This window comes from Marmota marmota, unplaced genomic scaffold (genome assembly GCF_001458135.2).
Source record: "Marmota marmota marmota unplaced genomic scaffold, marMar, whole genome shotgun sequence".
Classification (NCBI taxonomy): Eukaryota; Metazoa; Chordata; class Mammalia; order Rodentia; family Sciuridae; genus Marmota; species Marmota marmota.
The window spans coordinates 4,426,813-4,440,953 of record NW_026000138.1 but is presented as its reverse complement, the minus strand read 5'-3'; the positions used below and the strand labels follow the sequence as shown (position 1 = coordinate 4,440,953).

Below are 14,141 nucleotides of genomic sequence, written 5' to 3'. Positions count from 1 at the left end.
CTCCCTCCCTTCCTTCCTTCCTTCGCTGGAGATTGAACCCAGGGACTTGTGCATGTGACAACTGAGCTACATCCCCAGCTATAAACTGTTTTTCATTTTAAATTCTCACTAACAAGTGAATGATTCAGTTTCTCTGCATTCTTACCAGCATTTTGTGTTGTCACTGATTTAGTCATTGTGGTAGGTGTAAAAGGGCTGGAATATATTGCTCAGTGGTAGAGTGCTTACCTAGTGTGTCCGGGTTTACCTCTAGCATCTCCCAAAAAAAGGGGGGGGAGAAAACATTAGGTGTATAATGATTGTTCCTGTATTTATTTACCATCTGACTCTCTTCAGTGAAATGTGTCTTTTGCCCATTTTCTAATTTATTTAATATTTTCTTTTCACTCATGAGTTTTAGGAATTCTTTTTATATTCAAGTTCTTCATTGTAGATGAAATATTTTTTCCCATTCTGTAGGTTATCAGTTTATTCTCTTAACAAAGTCCTTTCCAACACAAAAATTTTTAATTTTTATGAAATGCAGTGGGCTCTTCTTTTAATGTCTTGTCTCTGACATGCTAAAAAGTGCCATAGTTAGTCACTGATTATTTTAAACCTTGATTTATTCTGCTGAAGCAGTCTGAAACTGAAGTGTCAGGGATTTTTTTTTATAACTTAAAACTTTATTTTAGAATGATTTTAGTTTTATAGAAATGCTGCAAAATAGTACAGAGTAATTGAATACTCAGCTTCCTCTAAAGCTGGTGAATATTTTAATAAGTTAATACTTTAAATAATTATATTTGCCCAATTTAGAAACTGATGTTGGTATATTACTATTAAATAGCCTCTAGATTCACTAAGGAAGGCATTATTCCAATAATGCTCTTTTTCTGTTCCAGCATTTGATGCAGGACACTACATTATATTTAGTTGTCATGCCTTGAGTGTTTGGCGATGCTCAAGGGTGAAATCAGGGCTCATGCATGTATTGAATTTTTGATGTGAATCAGTTCTATATCTGGTGGAGGGCCTGTGTGTTTTGTACTCATACACAGCAATGTGTTTTGGGACAAATTGCCCACTCATTGATGGGAACTTTATATCTTGTTCCACATTAAAGAATTTTAGTGCTTAGCCTGAAGTATCCTGGGCAGTTGGAGTACTCTACCCACTGAAGAATTATGTACCTGAGGTGGAACAGAGTACCATTCAAAGAAATAATAGCATATATAACGAAAGCCAGTGACTTCTATCTATTTTGCTCAAAAATAATTCAGCGAAGGTTGTGTCAAAGGTTAGAAGTCTTCCCGTCTTAGGGCCACCACCATCTGTTCTCCCAGAAAATCTTCCATTGTCTCTAATGAATGATGCACATCGGGAGCATAGGTCTAGAGATGACTAGAGTATTTTTTTGTGGCCCTATCTTGAGTCCATCAGGGCTCTGTAGGTGAAACATCTTAGGCAGATGGAGTAGTGTATTCCCTAACTGGCAAGGAGTCCCAGTGGTCTCTCCATGGGGCTCTTACATGGCTGTCACCATTTATGTTTGTTTAGTAGAGCAGTTCTTGGGATACTGTGCTTAAAGGGCTCACACCAAGCGCAGGAATTTCTGGATGAATTATAATACATCCAAACTAGAGGGTTCTGGGTTGTAGGAGGATTTGAAAGCCCATGAGAAAGAAAAATGATTGCCTGGAAAAGAAGTTTGATCTGGTGATGTCAGAGTAGTAGATCTATTCACAGACTTACAAGTTATCTTGTAGAAGAGAGAAGAAAAGAGGGAATTCAGAGTTTGGCTCAGTAAGAAAATGATATTTTTAGTAGTCAGAATTCTTTAAAAGTACTGTATGTGAGTTTTGTGTTTCTGGAAGGATTTAAGCAGAATCTTAAACCATGTAGAATGGATTCATTGAGTGCTTTGTTCAAAAAATCTTAGATCATCTCATGTGACCCCCATATGGTAAGATTTATCTACTCACAGGAATCCTGTTGGAATACTAGCAGTGATAAGGATGGTCATTGTTCTGAGTCTAAGGATTTAAGCTGTTTCAATCTTATTTTGTAATCTTATTCTGTATGAATTTTAATTTTGCTGTCACAGCTTTTTAACTTTTTAGCAGGATGATTTCATTAGCTAAAAATTCTGTCACTCAGCAAGTATGTTTGTTGGAGAATTTCAAACTACCCAATAGTATTCAAGCTGAGAACTGCTATTGGAATGGATTGTGAACCAGGTCTTTCAAGTATGACTAGCCAGTAAGAATGAACCATCAAATCTAGTAATTCTGAAGTGGCTTATGCAGGACGATATTTTAATATTTTGTTTTCTTTGCCTTGATGTTTTAGAATCAAACAGAATTATTCTAGTTTTTGAAGAGTTTTTTGCACAGCAAAAAATTTATAGACTAGGGCCTGGGGCTGTAGCTCAGTGGTAGAGCACCTGCCTCATACCCAGTATATGAGGCCCTGGGTTCGATCTTCAGCATCACATAAAAATAAATAAAGATATTGTGTTCAAGAACAACTAAAAGTATATTTTTAAAAAATTTATAGACTAAAAATGTGCATATTTATTTCATAATAAAATCTGAAAGATTCACTAAGGAAGGCATTAAGAAATAAACATACAGTAGCATGCGCCTGTAATCCCAGCTGCTCTGGAGGCTGAGACAGGAGAATTGAGAGTTCAAAGCCAGCCTCAGCAGTGTCGAGGCGCTCAGCAACTCAATGACATGCTGTCTCTAAGTAAAATATAAAATACAAAATAAGGCTGGGGATGTGGCTCAGCGGTCAAGTGCCCCTGTGTTCAGTCTCTAATACCAAAAAAAGAACATAACTAAGGCTTGGGTTTTACCTCAGTGGTAGAGTGCTTGCCTTGCATGTGTAACACTGGATTCAATTCTTAGCACCTCATAGAATAAATGAGTAAAATAAGATCCATCAACAACTAAAAATATATATATATAAAAGCATGGATCATTTTTTTAAAAGAATAATTACAACTAATATATAAAATGACTTGCAAGGGGGCTGGGGATATATCTCGAATGCACAAGGCCCTGGGTTCAATTCCCAGCACCACCAAAAAAAAAAGACTTGGAAGAATGGTAGAGCTGGCAATAGGAACTATATAGCCATGTAATCAAAAGCATGAAAACCAGTAATGCTAAGTGGGCACAGTGGCACACAACGTGTAATTACAACAATCCAGAGGCTGAGGCAGCCTCAGCAACTTAGTGAGACCCTCTCTCAAAATAGAGCTGGGGATGTAGCTCAGTGATAGCGTGCTCCTGGGTTCAATTCCCAGAAACCTCTTCCCTCTCCAATATAAGGCAGGAATCGGGGTTAAATGGAACCTCTTGTTATGGACCATGCTAAGAGGAGATTTACCCTATTATGGTATAACCATACTGATTGGAGTTAATGGACCTAAAAAAAATATTAACCCTAAAAGAAAGAAATTGTATAAGAAAGAAGGTAATCCTTCATACATCCCACAGGAAAATACCAATTAAAAATAAATTTACTGGCTGGGGTTGTGGCTCAGCGGTAGAGCACTCGCCTAGCACGGGCAGGACCCGGGTTCAGTCCTCAGCACCACATAAAAATAAAGGCATTGTGTTGGGTCCGTCTATACCTAAAAAATATATTAAAGAAAATAAACAAATTTCTACATGTTTATAATTTAGATATGGATGTAAGCAACAGAGTTAAGAGGATGAAAGGTGTGTGCCACCACCTCTGCCTCTTAGATATGCTTTCCCTGGCTTTTTTGCTACCATCTGTTAGGGGATTTATACTTCTGACTGAAGTATTCTGGGATTAGTTTAGTTTAGATGTAGGGGAGGGGATGAGGCTTTCATCATTGAATAAGAAATTTTCACATTATCCCCTATTTTTAGCTCTGCCAGCTCTGCCCAAGTCTACAGTGTCTCTGGTTTAGCTTCTGTTCATCCTCAGGAAGTGGGTCTGTGAGCTTGGGGAGGGGACCAAGTTCTTAGACCAATTTAGCACATTCTGTTTTTATCCCATGATAATACCTTAGTCTTCAGAGACACCTGGTACCCTTAATTCTTGAGTCTTGAAGGTTCTGTGGTTGAAAATTTCTTGAGTTTTCTGAGGTTCTGGAAATGGAATAAATATACTGCTTTTTGGTGTTCTTCCCTCTGCAAACTGAGTTTTCACCCTGCTCGGCCCTATAAATCAATTATTGCTTACCGCCTGCTTTTTGTCTTTTGAAATCTTGTTTTAATTTACTGTCATCTCTTCACATTTTTTATGTTTTTTAAATTTTTTTATTTGTTCTTTTTAGATATACATGACAGAATATATTTTGACATATTATACATACATGGAGTATAACTTTCCATTCTTGTGGTTGCCTGTGATGTAGTTACATTTTTTTTAATCTTTGTGAGCTTAATCCTTTTTTATTCCTTATTGTCATCTTAGTAGGATTTTAAAAGTGAGTGACAATAAGCATGTTTTTAATAAGTGTATAACTGGAACTGGTGTGTGATTTTTGTTTTTTTAATTCTTACCAAATTTAAAGAATTATAGTTTAAGGCAGGATGCTATTGTTGGGAGAAATTGAGTGAATGCTACATGGGATTTGTTACTTCTAAAAACTAAATGTTGATCTATAATTATCTAAAATTTAAAAACTTAAAACAATGGTAACCATCCCTTCAGTGTACAACCTTTCCTTTCATAATTTATTTGTAGCCAGCTGACAAGGTGCACATGTGTAATACCAGCTACTTGGGAGACGGAGGAAGGATTGCCTGGGCAACTTTGCAAGACTTTGTCCCCAAACCAATCGAAGAAAAAAGGCTGGGTTGTAGCTTAATGATAGTGTGCTTATCTAGCATGTGCAAGCCCCTGGGTTTAATCCTCATTAGCAAAAAAAAAAAAAAAAAAAAAGAGTAAATCAATATAATTGTGGATTTTAGTTTTTCTTTTTATGTGGTGTTGAGGATCAAACCCAACGCCCTGGGCATGCCTTGCTTGAGCCACATCCCCAACCCCTAATTAAATCTTTTTATTGATATAATATATCTTGTTAATTCTATAGTTTATAAAACATTGTTATAATCTTTTTAATATTTACTGTTTGTGGTACATGGTATTGATAATATCCTTTTGTCCATCAGTGAATGATTGTGTCAGTTCTATGATTATTGTGTCCTATCACAAATCTTTTTTTATTTTTTGGTAGATGGAAATATTATACTAAGGAATTTAAAGTTTTTTTATTGATGCCTTTTTATAGACCATATCAATTTCTGTACTACAGCCTACTGAGGTTTAGTTGAGTTTTGAGACTTGTGTCCTCTTTTCCCCCACCTCACAGTTTATTAATCAGTTACTCGGAGTTGTTCCTTTGTCAACACCAACAGAGGATAAGCTGGCACTGCCTTCTGACATCCGAGCTTTGCAACAACATTTGTGTGTGGTGCAGCTGACGAGGTTACTTGGCTTGTACCACACCATGGATAAAAATCAGAAATTGAGTGTGGTCAGGGAATTGATGCTAAGATACCAACATGGACTGGAATTCGGTAAGCAACCTTTCAGAATGTGCAGTAGTCCCCTGATTTGGTAAGGCTTAGAAATCAGTTTTTAAAGCACCTGTTGTACCCTGTTTTAATTAGTTTTCTAAGGAGAATATTTTTTCAAGAAGGAAGACCAAGTGATAAGTGACAAAGATTTTCTTAAGCTTGGAGTTTTAAATAATTATAGGTGACTTACTGTTGTCCATATTCTCCTAATGAGTTAACTCTCTTACGTTGGGACTTATATGAATTGCATAGTTACAATAATTGTCTATTTTCTGCCCGTATGCCTTAATATTTTTAATACATAGACTATGTCATTAAATCAAAGTTATATTATAAATTATAAGATACTTAAAGTAGGTGATTTTTCAGAGTGGCCTGGATACATAGATGTGTATGATATAAATTGACTAGGAGATATCATTATTTCTCTATTTCTGTATTAAAAATATTAGGCCAAGTAAGGAATATAATGGTACTTTTTTTGTACACGGCCCTTGGTTTATGCTTTTCACCAAAAACCTCTTTCCCAATCTTTTTTGTGGGATCATCATAGATAGCTTCTCTATGCTGGAGCCCTTCCTTCTCTCCCAACTGAGTGTGGTCTCACTTTCTTTTGATCCCTTTGATTTATGACTTGTGTTTTTAATTAATTAATTAATTTAATTTTGGGGGGTACTTATCCTATTCTTATTTTCATTTCTTTTTTCTCTTCTCTCCCTGTCACTTTTCTGCTATAAAAAACTCCCTTGGGGCAGTAATAGTTGAACAGATGTTTGAAAAGATATGATTATTTTCTTCTCTTGTAGGGAAATCCTGTTTGAAAACAGAATTGCAGTTTTCAGACTATTACTGTCTCCTTGCTGTTCATGTGCTTATTGATATATGGAGAGAAACAGGTGAGTCATAGTGATTTCAGTTCAACTTTATGTTAAATTAATTAGAAGTATGTATTCTTTCCTTAGTATAATTATATAATCCATGAATTTGATTTATGCTTTTAGGTCTTCCTTTCCCTTCTCCAGGATGCTTCTAGAAGAACTCAAGTTTCCAATTTATCCTATTCCCTGTAGTCAGGATAATCTTGAATAGTGAATATCTATCCATTCTGTTTCTAAATGTTTCTGAATAATGAATAATAACTGTAAAAAATCTACTATAGGGCTGAGGTTGGAGCTCAGTGGAAGAGCACTTGCATGTGTGATTGGGTTCAATTCTCAGCACCACATACAATAAAGTTCCATTGACAACTAAAAAATGTTTTAAAAAATTACTAGAAAGCTATAATAGTTAAAATATAATGAAACTGATTTAAAAACAATTTTTATATACAGGAAAATGTTGTGGGCTTTTTTTGGAATAAGTTTTGATTGGCCTTTTTGAAGAATTCAAAAAATAGAATTCATGGTAAAGGCAACATTATAAATCACTGTGGGACTGTGGCTCAGTGGTAGTGCACTTGCCTGGCATTTGTGAGGCACTGGGTTTGATTCTCAGCACCACATATAAATAAATAAAAATAAAGGTCTATCAACAACTAAAAATAAGAATAAGTAAATATATATATATATATAAAGTCACTGAGGAAGAGAAAGATTATTTTGAAGATGGTATTAGGATTGCCTTTTCTTCAGGTCACACCCCCTGAAATTTACTCTTATTTAGTCATTTTTTTGGGGGGGACATCTTTGGGTGTATATTGCATATTATTAATGACACTAAAGTACAGAAAATAGAAAGGGCTAGGGAAGACAGTGGTGAGCAAGATGCCCCAGCCCTCATGGATCATTCCACAGGTCATTCAATTTTGCTACCATCCCCATTCCGAAAATCTTTAGAGGCAACCTGAAATGGTGAGGGTAAAAGTCAGCCAAATTCTTAGATACTCACAATCCTGAATCTATTTGTAAAAATCTTTTTTTTTTTTTTTTTTAATTAAAGAGAGAGAGAATTTCAATATTTATTTTTCAGTTTTCGGCGGACACAACATCTTTGTATGTGGTGCTGAGGATCGAACCTGGGCTGCATGCATGCCAGGCGAGCGCAATACTGCTTGAGCCACATCCCCAGCCCCTGTAAAAATCTTTTACTGCTATCCCTGAACATCATGTTGAAGTAACTTCTTTGCCTCCTTCATCTAACTTATGCTCAAATGATGCTTCAAAAAGCCTGTCTTGATTTTTTTAAAAAAAAATATATTTTTTAGTTATAGTTGGACACAATACCTTTATTTTATTTATTTATTTTTATGTGGTGCTGAGGATTGAACCCAGGGCCACGCATGCGCTAGGCGAGCGCTCTACCGCAACCCAGCCCACCTGTCTTGATTTTTACATCTAATATCATTGCAGATTTTATGTCTCTTCTAATATTCTGTAAGACATTAAATCTAACTATATCATAATACTTGCTATATACTCAGTTGTACCATGGATGAGGGGGATTCCTTGTCATAAGAAGACCCATTCATTGTGAAATTGCTTGGGGCTACAAAAGTCATCTTGGTGGTTTGTTTTGTTTTGTTTTTTGGTGCTGGGGATTGAACTCCAAAGTCACCTTAATATAAAAACCACTAATGAAGTGACATCTTAGTTATATGGTTTCTATACAAATAACCTTCCCCACTTACCCCTTGCATCCATTGCTGCTCATAGTGACTATGGCTTTGCTAGTCACTTGTATTTTGAGCAAGGTATCTGGGCATATAATAATAATAGCAGCAGCAAACTTTTGTTGATAGATATTTGAAAGTACTTTCCATGAATCAAATTTATTTGTTTGTTTGTTGTTGTTTTGTTTTGTTTTTTAGGTGGATACAATAGCTTTATTTTATTTTTATGTGGTGCTGAGAATCCAACCCAGTGCCTCACGCATGCTATGCGAGCACGCTACCACTTGCGCTACATCCCTAGCCCCCATGAATCAAATTTAAACCTATAGTAATATAGTTATTGTCACAATTTTGTAGACGAGGGAAATGTAGAACAGAGAGAAAGACGATAGTAAATTGATCAAATTTCTACAGTGCAGTGCTGGGCGAGGTCATGCACGTCTGTAATTCCTGTGGCTCATGAGGCTGAGACAGGATGATTGCGAGTTCAAAGCCAGCCTCAGCAAAAAGCAAGGCGCTAAGCAACACATTGAAACCCTGTCTCTAAATAAAAAATACAAAATAGGATTGGGGATGTGGCTCAGTGGTTGAGTGCCCCTGAGTTCAATCCCCAGTACCCACCCCGCAAAAAAAGTCCTGCAGTGCAAATACATTGTGAACTGTGTTAGTTAGCCTATTGTTGCTGTGATCATAATACCCAACAAGAGCAACTTAAGAGCCAGGTGTGGTGGTGCATGCCTGTAATCCCAGCAGCTTGGTAGGCTGATATGCAGAAGGATCGGGAGTTCAAAACTAGCCTCAGCAACTTAGCAAGGCTCTAAGCAACTTAGGAAGACTGTGTCTCAAAATAAAAAATTAGGGATGTGGCTCAGTAGTTAAGCACCCCTGGGTTCAATCACTGGCACTCCCCACCAAAAAAGAAAAAGAAAAAAAAGAATAATAAGAACAACTTAAGGAAAAGTTTATTTTGGCTCACAGTTCCAGAGGTTCAGTTCATGGTGGGCCAACTCCATTGTTTTGGGTCCAAGGGAGGCAAAACATCCTAACAGAAGGAAATTGCTCTCATAGCATCTAGGAAGCATTGTGGGAGGGGCCACAGAGAACATGAATCCTTCCAGGGTATGCCTCCAGTGATGCACTTTCTCCAGCTATGCCCCATAATCAGGTTACAGCTATCACAAACCAATCACCTCACCTCTGAATATTCCTGCATTCACACAGGAGCTTATTAAAACCACAACAGAAACTGCAAAATGAAATTGCAGATCTTGTAAGGATGCAGAATTTTTTGAACTCAATGAGAGGGATATTGAAGTGCTCTAATCAGGCATAGTCATTATTTTATCTACTTTTTTTTTTGCAGCCTTGGGGATTGAACCCAGGGCCTTGTGCATATCAGGCAAGCATGCTACTACTGAGCTATGCCCGAACACCACAGATCTAGTAGAAATTAGAAGTTGTTGAATAATTACTGAAGGTTTTGAAAGAGATTGATTTGAATGTGAAAGGATTAATAAGAATGCTTTATATTTTTGCAAAATATTTTTTTTTCTTCAGCATAGTAGTTAAGGCGGGAGGATCAAAAGTTTGTGGCTAGCCTTGGATAAAAGTTATTATAGTTCAGAAGAAATACATTAAAAAAAAATGGTTGTCAAGATCATGTGTAGCTAATAAAAAAATTGGGTAGATTATAGGTAGTTTTCATAGTGTGGGTTGGATTATCATTGATATTTTTCTAAAGGCTTCAATTTTTTATTTCTTTTGGGGAAACAAAAGCATATAGAATAACCTTAAAATATTTTTTAATGCATGGAGGTTTTAGCTGTTTTTACGGAGTATAAAAGTAGCTTAAGCTGGGCGCAGTGGCACACACTTGTAATCCCAGCTGCTCGGGAGGCTAAAGCAGGAGGATTGTGAGTCCAAAACCAGTCTCAGCAATTTAGTGAGGCACTAAGCAACTCAGTGATACCCTGTCTCTAAGCAAAATACAAAATAGGACTGGGGATGTGGCTCAGTGGTCGAGTGCCCCTGAGTTCAATATCTGATAATACCCCCCCCCCCAAAAAAAGTAGCTTGTAAAATTTTGGAAAACACTTTAAAATTTCATTTCTCCAGAACCCAATATATATGAAATATATATTTTTATATATTTTCTTACTTTTTCTATTCATATTTTATAGGTTTGAGGTCACTGCTTCACAGTAACTTACATTTTTCTGTTCATATGTTTACTGAACATTATTGTACAAGCACATTATAATTAAAAACTTTGTGGCACATGGTTCTATGATGTTTCCATGTGTGGATGTTATTGTAATAGTGAATATTTTTGCACACAGTTTTGTCTGTGTTTCTTAGTACCTTCTTTAAATAGATTCTAAAGACAAATTTTATTTTTGTTTTATTGCCCACTTTGGCAAATTAAATTTTTTTAATTTGTTCTAATTAGTTATACATGACAATAGAATGCATTTTGAAACATATATAGATGGGAGTATAACTTCTCAATCTTGTGGTTGTAAATGATGAAGAGTTACAGCGGTCTATAATCATGTGCACATAGGGTAATAATATCCGATTCATTCTACTGTCATTTCTACCTCTATACCCATTCCCGTTCTCTTCACTCCCCTCTGTCTAATCCAAAGTACCTCTGTTCCCCTCCCCCCATTGTGAATTAGATTCTGAATATCAGAAAAAACATTTGGCCTTTGGTTCTTTGGGATTGGCTTATTTTGTTTAGCATGATATTCTCCAGTTCGTCCATATACCGGCAAATGCCATGATTTTATTCTTTAAGGCTGACTAATATACCACAGTTTCTTTATCCATTCACATTACTTAACCTAAGACTATAGATACTTTTGAAATTTGGTAGGCTAAAAAAAATGTGGCATTTTAGTTTGATTTCCCCCATGGTACTGGGTATTGAACCTGTTGGTGCTCTATCACTGAGCTACATTTCCAGCCCCCCCCCCCACTTTAAAATATTTTTAGTTGTAGATGGATACAATACCTTTTAATTTTATTTGTTCATTTTTTTTATGTGGTGCTGAGGCTTGAACCCAGTGCCTCACACTTGATAGGCAAGTGCTCTACAACTAAGCCACAACCCCAACCTCTCAACCCTTTTTATTTCTATATTAAGACATGTTCTTGGTAAGTTGCTAAAGCTGGCCTCAAACTTAAAATCTTCCTGGCTCAGCCTCCCAAGTAATTGGGATTGCAGGCATGTGCCACTATACCCAGCCGATTATTAATGAGAAGTTTTTTCAAGCTTCATATAGGACAACCTCTTAAGGGAGTTACATATGAGTAAAATTGTGTCTGTGAAGAATCTCTCTCTGGATTCTTGTAGAGCAAATCCTGTAATGGGAAGGCAGGTGGACTCCAGTTCTTCAAAGTCCATCTCTTCCCAGAATCTGAAATTCTGTGTGATTCCATAACTTCCATCCACAAGATCTGGCCACTTAAACTCTGTTCCATTTTTCCAGAGAGAGTGTTTAAGAACTGGCATAACTATTGAGGGACAATTTAGAGAATTCCCTATTTTGCTTATAGGTATGTACGTAAAATTTATTCTCTGCCTTCACTTACAGAATAATTAGAGGAGGTGACGATGTCAGTAGGTTTGTTTCTTTTTGAGAAGTCTTATTACTGTCAAGATCAGTGGACAATGCTCTTTTTTGATTTTAGGTGATGAGACTGCTGTGTGGCAGGCCCTGACTTTGCTGGAAGAAGGGTTAACCCATAGCCCTTCCAATGCTCAATTCAAATTGCTGCTTGTTCGAATCTACTGTATGCTGGGTGCATTTGAACCGGTGGTGGATCTTTACTCCAGTCTCGATGCAAAGCATATCCAGCACGACACCATTGGGTTGGTAGTATATACTCTGAATAATGAGTAGCCAGCTATAACAGGGTGAGGCATGGGACTCTCATTTCTAGTCTTTTGCAATACATTGGTTTGTGATGTTAAGTAAACATTTATTATGACCCATTGTAAACATAATGAGTTTATATATGGCTTAGTAATTTTTAAAATTGGCAGTTTTGAAATGTCAAGAAGAAAGTTTTCCCCAGATACGGCAACCAGCTATGTACTTTTCCTTTTTTAAAAAAAAAAATATTTTTTAAATTTGTATTTACTGTTCTTTCTCTTTTGGGGGGGATGGGGGTGGGGGTGAGGTACTGGGGATTGAACTCGAGGGCAATCAACCACTGAGCCACATCCCCGGCCCTATTTTGTATTTTATTTAGAGATACGGTCTCAGTGAGTTGCTTAAGGCCTAGCTAAGTTGCTGAGGCTGGCTTTGAACTCACGATCAGCCTCCCTCGCCCGGCTTTTTATTTTCTTGATTTCCGTAGTTCTAGGGATTGAGCCTGGAACTCCAAACGTACTAAGCACATGTTTTACCACTGAGCCATACTTCCAGCCAACCAGCTGTATATTTTGAACCTTTATTCTTAGCACACATTGTTTTGAAGTCTTTTCTTCATGTGTACTTTATTTGTTGATCTGAGACATCCTTTTGAATTTGTGTTTTGGCTATTCTTTTTTTTTTTTTTTAATTTTTTTTTTTCAAGAGAGAGAGAATGAATTTTTTAATATTTATTTTTTTAGTTTTTCGGCGGACACAACATCCCTGCCTGTATGTGGTGCTGAGGATCGAGCCCGGGCCACACGCATGCCAGGCGAGCGTGCCACCGCTTGAGCCACATCCCCAGCCCATATGTTTTGGCTATTCTTTGTGATTACATAAGGGCATTTTTTTAATCTCCTCTGGTGCTGTTTTAGGAAGACTGCATTATGTGCATTATTACACCTTTTATGTTTCATTGCCAGAGTCTAAAGAAAGCATGACGTAGAACTTTTATCCTCCTAAAAAAACTGAATGAACTTTATTCTTTATTGATTAGGCTATTTTAAATGGCAGGATTTTTAATTTTTCCTTATGCTTTACTATTTCTTTGGCATAGTAATTTGAGATATAGCATCTGATACTAGAGGTGGGTAAGTATAACATGTATTTTTTTCTTCTTTTCTTCCAACCTAGTTATCTTTTGACTCGATACGCCGAATCTCTAGGTCAGTATGCTGCTGCATCCCAATCCTGTAATTTCGCACTCAGGTTTTTCCACTCCAACCAGAAAGATGTAAGTGAAAAGCCTTTTCCTTTTTTCTTTATGGTCTTGACTACTGACTGTACACGATTGAGTCACAAGTGCCATGTTAAGGAGCACCATGCTCTACTGGCAAATGCTCTTATACTGTAGCTTACTGTTCAAGGCTCTTAGCTTGAGATAGAGCTGTTTATGTTTATTGGAATGTGGGTGTGTTTAATAGGATCCTTGGAAAGTTGGCATTTAACACTGGGTTTTAATAGACTAAGAAGTGTTATACCTCTTAGAACTGTCTTTGGATATCTAAGAACTTTCCAAGGAAGTAAGAAATAGCCCATAAGAATTTATAGCCTGCAGTGCCATGTAAGAATCTATGATGGGGTTAGGGATATAGCTCAGTTGGTAGAGTACTTGCTTTGCATGCACAAGGCCCTGGGTTCAATCCCCAGCATCACACACACACACACACAAAAAAAAAAAAAAAAAAAAAAAAACCACTCTGCCACCTTTCTTTCTTTCTTTAATATTTATTTTTAGATGTTGATAAACCTTTATTTTATTCATTTATATGTGGTGCTGAGAAACAAACCCAGTGCCCCACACATGCTAGGCAAGTGCTCTACCACTGAGCCACAACCTTAGCTCTGCCACCTTTATTTCTGAATAAATAAATAAATTTTATTTTTATTTATTGACCAGTTGAAGAACATTTCAAGAAACTTAGGTCAATTGTATGTTTTTTCAGTAGCCATAAATGTGCCATAACTAAAGGATGGGATTTGCACCATATTTTTCACTGCAAACGGATTGGGGCTCCACTTGTTGAAGCAGAATTTTATGTGGAAAAACCATATGGTCACTAC

The 14,141-nt window shown here is 36.8% G+C and overlaps 1 protein-coding gene across 4 annotated transcripts in view; it reads left to right on the top strand.

Moving 5' to 3' along the window:
- Positions 1-14,141, top strand: part of Naa25 (N-alpha-acetyltransferase 25, NatB auxiliary subunit) — a 72,967-nt gene that overhangs the window by 35,573 nt on the left and 23,253 nt on the right. For all 4 annotated transcript variants that reach the window (XM_048785625.1, XM_015502535.2, XM_048785626.1 and 1 more), the window contains 4 exons: positions 5,339-5,546; positions 6,353-6,442; positions 11,851-12,031; positions 13,212-13,311. In XM_048785625.1, coding sequence (XP_048641582.1) covers positions 5,339-5,546; positions 6,353-6,442; positions 11,851-12,031; positions 13,212-13,311 — 579 coding nt within the window. The remainder of the gene's footprint in view (positions 1-5,338; positions 5,547-6,352; positions 6,443-11,850; positions 12,032-13,211; positions 13,312-14,141) is intronic.